At 42.7% G+C, this 9,646-nt stretch overlaps 1 protein-coding gene across 3 annotated transcripts in view; it reads right to left on the reverse strand.

Annotated features, from left to right (window-relative positions):
• The window catches only part of LONRF3 (LON peptidase N-terminal domain and ring finger 3), a 39,288-nt gene that overhangs the window by 11,398 nt on the left and 18,244 nt on the right, over positions 1 to 9,646 (reverse strand). For all 3 annotated transcript variants that reach the window (XM_040628701.1, XM_040628695.1, XM_040628705.1), the window contains 2 exons: positions 3,412 to 3,526; positions 1,104 to 1,225 (listed from right to left, as the gene is read on the reverse strand). In XM_040628701.1, the coding sequence (XP_040484635.1) occupies positions 1,104 to 1,225; positions 3,412 to 3,526 (237 nt within the window). The remainder of the gene's footprint in view (positions 1 to 1,103; positions 1,226 to 3,411; positions 3,527 to 9,646) is intronic.

Here is a 9,646-nt window from a genome sequence, read left to right on the forward strand (position 1 = left end):
CTTATCAATAGGTGTAAGACCATCTGCCCAAATCCCCAAAGTATTAAGTTTAGGATTTCTTTAAATAGACATCCCTCTAGTATACTCCAGTGTTTATTAATAAGACATCACATGATATTGGAGAGATGGGCTCAGAGAAACTCAAGGCAAATTTAGGAATCAGAAATAAAGACGCCCTGAGTAGATCTGCCATTAAGTCAATGAGGAAAGAAAAGGATTTAATTTGTAGCTTCTCAGGAAAACGTATCATTTGAAGGGAGAGGCTCACTCAAACAAACCGGTGGCAGTTTAGAAATGTTCTCTACAGGGTGGGCAGAAAACCAGAGCAGCTTTTGCTATCGGGAACCTTGTCCCCAGAATGCTGTGAGGATTCCACTGGGGATCGGGAGTTGGGAGGGCAGCCGTAGGAGAGGCAGAAGTGAGAGACCGCCTCCTGCTTTTTCTAAGCGAGCTGTTCTTCCCGCCAGGTGGAGGAGGCCTACTGCATCACCATCCCCGCCCTCCATCTCCCATGTGCCCGGCAGCCTTATTACCATGTATTAAGTACTTACTGTGCACGAGCTCATTTGATCTTCGTAATAAGTCCATGAGGTAAGAACTGATTATTCCCAAGCTACAGATGAGGAAACTGAGGTCCAGAGAGGTCAAGTGACTTGCCTAAGGCCCTGAAGTATACTCGCTTTGTGGCAGAACTGTCACAAGCCCGGGTCTGGCGAGCACCAAAGTTCTCAACCTCCCAGCACCTTCTGAAGTATCTGCGGTCTTCTGTGCGCTCCGTAGGTGCCCCTGACTCAGCTACTCCAATTTACTCCTGCCAGCAACACCCAGTTGCCAGTGCCAGGATGCGACCTGTCAGTGGTCTGACTTACGCTTCTTCGGTGGTGTGTTGGTAAACGCTGAACAACTGGCTTTTGGTGGGGGGAAAGCTCTGGCTTATAGCATGTGCCAATTCCTATAGCGTAGATACTCTCACCAAGGCCAATGTCAAGCTACCACCATGATATCACCAAGTAAGAAGTGAGGAAAAAATGGGCACATTCAGTTCTATGAGCTTCTGTGAGTGAAACCGAAAAAAGAAAAAAGAGAAACGTGCATATACATACTTCGAAAGCTCTTCCATTTCTTCTTCATAAAGCCTCCTTCGTTCCTTGAGTTCCTCCGGAAGGAATTTAGCTATTAGCTCTTCCATTATGACATTTTTGCTATATTTTCTGGATGCCAAACACTATGGGGGAACAGGGCAATGAGATATTATACAGTCCTCAGAAAAACACAAAGCACTTCTGATGTAATCAGTAGAATAGTTGAATGACCCACATATAGGAGTAATTTGGACCTACACATTAGCAGTTGATAACATCATAATGCGTATATTCTCTGGATGTTACATGTGACTAATTACTTTTATAATTAGGCAAAAATATTTTAACAAGGGAAAAATACTTGCATTGAAGTTCTAAAAATATCATAGCTTCCCTAAAACACTCAAATTGAGATTATGTTCTTGTCAAAAAAGGTGGGGGGTGAATCCTTCCCTTTCCTTTTTCTGGTTACTGCATTTACAAGCTTGCAAAAATGGTCTCCATCTGGGATATACCGAAAGCCTGGTCAAAAGGTTTGGGGAATGAAAAAGCCATTTTCAAACACTGATCTTTTTCTGACATGTCCCACCTCCACCGCACCCCACCCCAACACCTGGCTTCTGGATATTGCCAGTCTAATTATCCCCCCCCCAGTTCAGCTAAAAACAAAACAAAACAGCTAAATACTGGTGATTTTGTCTATTTATCGTCTAGGTTTGTCTATATTATCATCTAGGTTATCACTGAAATTATAAACCATGATTTCAGAACCAAACTCAGGCCCATACGTCACTATTGCTGTCCTCCCAAACACCCCTACTCCGTGCATATCCAGGGTTCTGGAAGCAGCGGGAATTCAACTGTGTCAACCAGACAATGAGAGTTAAAACATCTGCGAATTGCTTGCTATGGACACTACCCATAGAGATCCAGCAGGGGGAGCTCCTGAGTATAAAATTGCTGGTTTGAGACCATTTTCCCTTTCCCAGTATGGGCTATGTGCGTCTATCCTGCAGTGAACTTGATTGGCATAAAATATTTCTCTTTCTTGAAAATGGTGTAAGTGCGCCCCTGTGTCAATACACAGAGATAGACGAGACTATTTTCTAGCCCCTGAGTCTGGAACCCCACAGCATCTGCTCTTAGGATGCCTTCTCAGCCACTGCCATCGCCTGACTGCCGAAGATCAACTGCTTTGCCCAGTCCCAGCCTTTGGGGAAAAGCGATGACTCAGGAGGTTGGTAATCCAGACTCCTCCGCTGATGCTAAAACAAAAACCCAGGAAAGGCACACACTAAAATGTTAACAGTGGTTTTCCCCAGGTGCTGGGCATATGAGTAGATCTTTCTTCTTTCTGCATATTTGAATGTTGTAGTGTTCCCACGACACAAATGTATTGTTTAAGTACAAGGACCATGGGCTCCTCACCCACAGTCAGGCCAGCAGATCCCACCCCCTGATCTAGGCAAGGTGTGATGATGAGCCCCCTCTCCAACCCCACGCACACCCCCAGGGTTATCCTGGATGATTATTCCACTCCATTCCCTTAGTTCAAATGTTTGGCTGTTGCGAAAGCTCAACAGGTGACTTCTCTGGACTTAAATTCACCTAGAGATAGTCTTGCATCTCTGACCTCTCCTCGGGGACGACAGGGGTCAGGGAACATTAAGACCGACTGTAATGCGTCCTGCACAGGTCCCCAGGGGAGGGAAAACAGGGTGGGCTCCCAGGTATTCCTGTGCTATAGGAAATTCCATCAGGTCCACCTGAAAAACAATGGTGACAGCCTGTGTGGTTCCTTTCAGAGGATCTGGAAGCTTCAGAGCTTTTCAAGTAGCCAAATATCTAAGAATAACAGCAGCTCCTGGGGGTGGGGGTGGAACAAGGACCACACTGAAGGTCTGTGAGTTTTTTCTGGGGACCTGGGAGTGATCCCTTCACACCACAGAATAAACACTGATGATGAGAAGACATCAGAGCTCATCTGGTCCAAGCCCGGAGGGGACAGAGGACTCACCTGAGACTGCAGTGAATCAGGAGCCATGATCGGCTTAGCACCAGCATCTCTGTTTATCATCAATTTAATACCTTTGTTTTCATCACAAATTAGTTTCACTATTGACAGTTCGTAAAAACCTAGATGTTGCCCCATCTTCCTGAAGGACTTTGTGAAGAGGGGAAGGGTAGCTCTAAGACAGGAAAGAGAGACAGATGGCCTGAGGCAGTATTTTGCCCAAGCACGGTGCACTGGCCTGGGATCCAACAGGACACCATTTTAGTATCAAATTCCAAATAAGCTAACCTACTCAAGAAAGAAAGAATGTCTTACCTGTGCAAGACCATCTTTGCACAACGGACACTTTGCATTGTGATCTAGGCATCTTTCAAGGCATTTTAAACAAAATGTATGCCCACAGGGTGTTGTGACTGGCTCATAGAATAATCTGAAATTGAGGAATCAAAATGGAAGAAACATGCAATGAGACAAAACATAAAAGAGCTGCTCAACGTTAAGGTTTTACAGCATTATTTGGAAAATTCTGTCTGTGTAAGGAAGGAGGGGTCTTTCCTTTTTAAAATAATTCCCTGCTGTTGTTGCACTTCAGAAAAGCATTTGCTTTTTTATTTCTGAGCTGGATTTTAAAGCAATGCATTGTCAACATTAATGACATAGCTAGATCATTTTGTAACATCAGTTCTAGTCAGTCTCTTCCAACTGGCATCCAGATTGTTTTTCCCTGGCAGGTCCCAGAAAAATAAGAGATTAATGCCCAGAGTGTCTGAATAGATTACATTCTAAAATATTTAGCCAACATGTTCACCGAAGGATATGTAAACACAGAGACAGATACACACACAGATAAACATACACACTCTCACACATTTACTCATTTAAGTATTTTATATCATATATACAATGGGAAAAGACTTGGCTTGTTTGCTAACCTTGATTCCATTTTTCACCTAAGCAATGTTTCCTGCCTGGAGGATCTCAAAATTGTACCTCTAACAAATACATAACTGTCTTTTGTATGAATGGATCCTCTTCTTAGAGGCGGTAGATAATACTGTCAGTGTGCTTACTGACAGACACACACACACACACACATATATGTATATATATATACACATACACATATGTAGGTCTGCATCCATATACTTCAATTAGATCCTACTTAATTGCTTTGCAGGAGCTGGATAATTTCAAGCAATCTGGGGAATCTTTTTAAAAGCTGTTCTATACATTCAGAGATTCATGGATTTACTTTGCTTAAAAAGAAAGGCTCACCTGCAGCAGGACCACTGATGGGGGCAGCTGAAGATGGTGGGTCGGAAGTGGGGCTCGCGCTCACCAAAGGACAGACAGAAGGGAGAGACAGATGCCTGACCAACCTATTCTGACCTCACAGGAGTGTTCAGACGAGAGGAAGAGGCAGCCAGCTGCACAGCCCCCTCGTGTGGCCAGGAGGTGCAACAACAGCCTGGCGCACACAGCCAGGCTGAGCAGAAGAAATCAAAATGTCAGAGCTGAGAAGTACCCCGGAAAAATTGAACCCACCAACCAGAATGAAACTGAAGTCCAGAGGGGAGGAAGTCGCTTATATGTCGGCAGATGACAGTCTATCCAATTTCCACCTTCCAGTCGTGTGCTTTTTCTGTTAAAACAGCGATTCTCAACCTCTCCTGTGTGTGAGAATTACCTGGGGAGCTTTTTCTTAAAATAGCTTTATGGATGTATATATAATTGACATGCATAAACTGCACATACTTAAAGTTTACAATTTGCTAAGTTTTAACATACGTGCACACCTATGAAACCATCTCCACAATCGAGGTCATGAACACTGCTTGTCACCCCCAAACATGGCCTCATGTCCCTTTGTAAACCCTACCTCCTGCACCTCCCCCCAGCCAGCCCCCACCATCCCCTGGGGAACTTGTAAAAATTTCACATGCCAGGGAGCACACCTGCAGAGATTCAGATCCCTTGGTCCAGGGTAAGGGCCAGGCACCAGGATTTTTTTTTAAAGGCTCCTGCGTGGTTTTAATGCGCGGCCAGGATTGAAAATCACTGTATTACACAATCCTACTAATCTCTGCATAGCTGAATCTTCTGTATCGGTCTCCAACCCTAATTATCAGAGCTACCTGTAGAGCTTTAAAAACACAGACACGGTGAACATCCACTGGATAAAGTTTGCGATTCAGCGGGTCAAAGGGAGGGACAGAGATCTGATATATTTAATAAGCCAATGAAAGACTAACAGCTGCTGGCACAGTCCCCTCTTTCTTTCTTTCTTTTTTTTTTTTGTGTGTGTGGTTTTTAAACATCTTTATTTTTAATTATAAAACATTTCAATATACAGAAAAGTCATAATGTAACAGATGCGGATGTGCCCCCCAAGATTAAATGGGCATTAACATTTTACCATATTTGCCTCACAACCCTCTCTTTTTATTTTTTTATTTGTTTATTTTTATAATAATTTTTTATTATGTTATGTTAGTCACCAGAAAGAACGATTACCCAACATTTGCAGCAATATGGACGGGACTGGAGGAGATAATGCTAAGTGAAATAAGTCAAGCAGAGAAAGACAATTATCATATGGTTTCACTCATTTATGGAACGTAGGAAATAGGAAGATTGGTAGGAGAAGGAAGGGAAGAAGGAAGTGGGGGTACACAGAAGGGGGAATGAACCATGAGAGACTGTGGACTCTGGGAAACAAACTGAGGGCTTCAGAGGGGAGGGGGGTGGGGGAATGGGATAGGCCAGTGATGGGTATTAAGGAGGGCAGTATTGCATGGAGCACTGGGTGTTATACACAAATAATGAATCATGGAACACTACATTCCCCTCTTTCTTGATTAAAAAAATTCTGGGGCGCCTGGGTGGCACAGCGGTTGGGCGTCTGCCTTCGGCTCAGGGCGTGATCCCGGCATTATGGGATCGAGCCCCACATCAGGCTCCTCCGCTGTGAGCCTGCTTCTTCCTCTCCCACTCCCCCTGCTTGTGTTCCCTCTCTCGCTGGCTGTCTCTATCTCTGTCGAATAAATAAATAAAATCTTTAAAAAAAAATTCTAGTGGAATTTGAGGGGAAGGCATCTTGTGGGAAAGAAATGAATAGTTTCTTGAGAGAAATCAGTTTAAATTTAACAAGCTATCCACAAAACAGATGCTCACTTATTCATTCCGCAAACGTGCTCTGCGTGCTGACACAGAGCTAGGTGCCGGCAACGTGACGAGTACAAGAAGGCATCTGACTTCTAGGAGACGAGGGGCCAGACATCAAACAGGTCATTGAAAAGGTGATATTTGTTTATTAAGTCCATACCAGTACAAATAAAAATTGTTCAAATGTTGAAATTTAAAAAAACAAGCAAATGAAGGTCTGGAATAGGAGAGACTTTTGATAGATTCACTTTTTCTACTTTTTGAATGTTATATTCCTGTTTTAGAAAGTAGCTCATTTGTTTAACAGAATTAATACATTTTAGTTATTAAATTGGCCAAAAAGTAAGATTTATTTTCAAAAACACTATGATGGAGGGCCTAACCAGTGTACCAAGGCAAGAAGAAAAAAATGAAAGTATGAGGATTAGAATGGAAAAAACCAGATCCATCATTATTCGCACATGGTGTGATGGTGAACTGGTCAAATCTAAAAGAATCGACACGGGGGCTGGGTGGCTCAGTCAGTTGAGCGTCCAACTCTTGGCTTCAGCTCAGGTCATGATCTCAGGGTTATGAGATGAAGCCTTGTGTCAGGCTTTGCGCTCAGCATGGAGTCTGCTTAAAGACTGCCTCTCCCTCTCCCTCGGCCTTCCCCGCCACCCTTTCTCTAAAACACTTAAATTGTTTTTAAAAATTAAAAAATCTACAGAATGATTATTAGAATTCATAAGAAATGATAGTATTAGCAAGGATGTTAGATAAATATACAGACACACACAATTGTATTTTATACACCAGCAAAAAACATAAGAAAACACATTTTTAAAAAGGTAACATTTACAATCACGTTTAGAAATTAAGTGCCCAGGAATAAATCCAACAAAAGTTGTATGAGACCTCTGATGGAAAGAACTATAAACACCTCATGGAAAGGAAGTAAAGAAGACCTAATTAATTCTGATAAAAATCCCAACGGCTTATTTCACATGTTTGTTTTTATGGAATATGACAAGTTGATTTGTAAACTGTATAAGGCAAAGCAAAGGGTAAGAGGAGCAGAGACACTTCTAAGAGCAGCAATATGGGAGGACTTGCTCTACCAGACGTCAGATCTTATTATAAAGCTCTAGTGATTAAAACAGTATAGGGCTAGCACAAGGACAAATAGATCCGTGAACAGAATAGAAAGCCCAGAAATAGACCCAGACCCAGATTCTTGATTTATGACAGCTGTGGCACTTCAAAGCAGAGGGGGGATTTTCAATACATGAATAGCATTCTCAATAAATGCCATTTGGGATAGTTGGCTGTCCATATGGGGAAATGAAGTTGGGCTGTCTCTCACACCCTACACAAAAATCACTTCCCTGTGGGCTGGAAAAGGCAAATGTGAAACAGTGAAGCTTTTAGAAGACACAGTAGAATATCCTGATGACCTCAAGGTAAAAGAAAAAAGATTTCTTAGGCATGACATGCACAAGAAAAAAAATGCCACTTACTATAAATGAAAAGATTGATAACCTTCATTGCATTAAAATGAAAAACTTGGGAGTTCATCAAAAGATGCCATTAAGAGAGCAAAAGGCAAGCCACACGTGGAAGGAGGTATTTGCAACCCACAGGCCTAACAGAGGACTTGTGTCTACAACACGCCTAAAGGTCCTAGAAGTCCCTAAGAAAAAGAGAGAGAACCCAATCAAAGATGGACGAAGATTTATATGCACCAGCCTACATAAAAACTGCTCATAGCGACGTTGTCCGTAATAGCTCCAAACCATGGAGCTGATGAGGCACCTGTGGCAGAGTCATACAGTGGGCCACTACACATGAATGAAAATGAACAAAGTCCACCAATATGCAATAACATGAATAAACCTTAATCCGGTGGAAAAGAAGCCAGAACAAAAAGAAATACGTTCTTTTACACCATTTAGAGATGCATACGTAGGCGGTAAAACTGTTTTTAGAAAGAAGAGAGAAAAGCCAAGATAGTGGTTTCAGTGGGCAAGGGGCAAGGAGTCGTGCTTCGGAAGTGGCACACAGGAGGCTTCTGGGGTCCTGGCCATGTTTTATTTCTGGAACTGAGAAGGACTGCTTGAGTATCCTCTCTACAGAATTTTGTTAAGAGAATACAATTTTAATTTTATGTACTTTTTCACCGTGTGTATTTCTCACAAGCGTGATTTGCAGGCTCATTGGGAAACCATTGCTGTGATCTCCTGGAGCAGCCAGATCAGAAGGTCTCCCTTCCTCGGTAATTTGAGTCCTGCGAATCTGCAACCTTGTGACACATTAGTCAATGGCACCAATGATGACGATGATTGAGGAATCTGTACCTGCTAAACTGTTTTTCCTGAGAACTTCGAAATCAGACCTTTTGTAAAACAGCAGTGATATTGCTGGCTAATTAACTGCAATAAATACTGACATTTAATGAGCAGATGAACGAAACACACACGAAAGGAAACAGCATCTCTTAGCAAGAACTGTGCTTAAAATGCCCCCGATCTGAGTCGTCGCAGACAAGAAGGCTGCCACAGAAGCTGCATAATGACTGCTTTGAAATAATTCAAAGTTCAGATGCTCAGAATATATCACCTTTCAAGACTCAGTTCGCTTCAGGGCTACCCTGCCCCTCTACAAAGGCTCATGGAGTAAAGTGACAAGGAACAGGTAGAGGATATTTCTCTTGCTATTCGGGTGTATGTAATACTGTTTTCATATAAATTCACTTCATATTATTACTACTGAGGAAATTAAGACTCAGACAGGTTAAATGACTTGCCCAAGGTCACACAGCTAGCTAGGAAGTAGCAGAGCTTGGGGTGTGAAGTCACACCTTCTTCCCAAGCTCATCTTCCTTCTCCACCATATGACACAGCTGCGACAGTGTGCACATCTATATCTAGAACAGACATCATCCATCTGGGTGTAGACGCACGTACTGACAACACAGTTCTCTCCCTCTCTCTCTCCCCACCCCAGAAAGAGAGAAAGAGAGAGAGATCTCTGTATATATAGATAGAGCTAGAAATAGGTACATACTTGAAGTCCTCTCCCTTTTGTTCACCACTTTCGGTAGCGATTGCAGGAAACACTTCAGGGAGGCATTTATAAATCAGAGTAGAGCCAGATTTTCTCACAAGAAAGCATTTTACATTGTCACAGTGGTAGAGTAAACAATAGTAATAATAAATGCTTTCAGTTAGACGTCAGCCCGGATAAAATGTTTGGCTTGTCTGGAAATAGCTATCTTTTCCCACCAGTTACATCCTTGTATTGTGTTCTTTTGCTGCTATCAAATGAGAGTGAAGAGGGAATGAGAAGGAGGGGGGCGGAGAGAGAGAAAGAGAGAGAGGGAAGGAAGGAGAGAGACAGTGGGGGG

The sequence above is a fragment of the Ursus maritimus genome (assembly GCF_017311325.1).
Source record: "Ursus maritimus isolate PB19 chromosome X unlocalized genomic scaffold, ASM1731132v1 scaffold_X1, whole genome shotgun sequence".
Taxonomy (NCBI): Eukaryota; Metazoa; Chordata; class Mammalia; order Carnivora; family Ursidae; genus Ursus; species Ursus maritimus.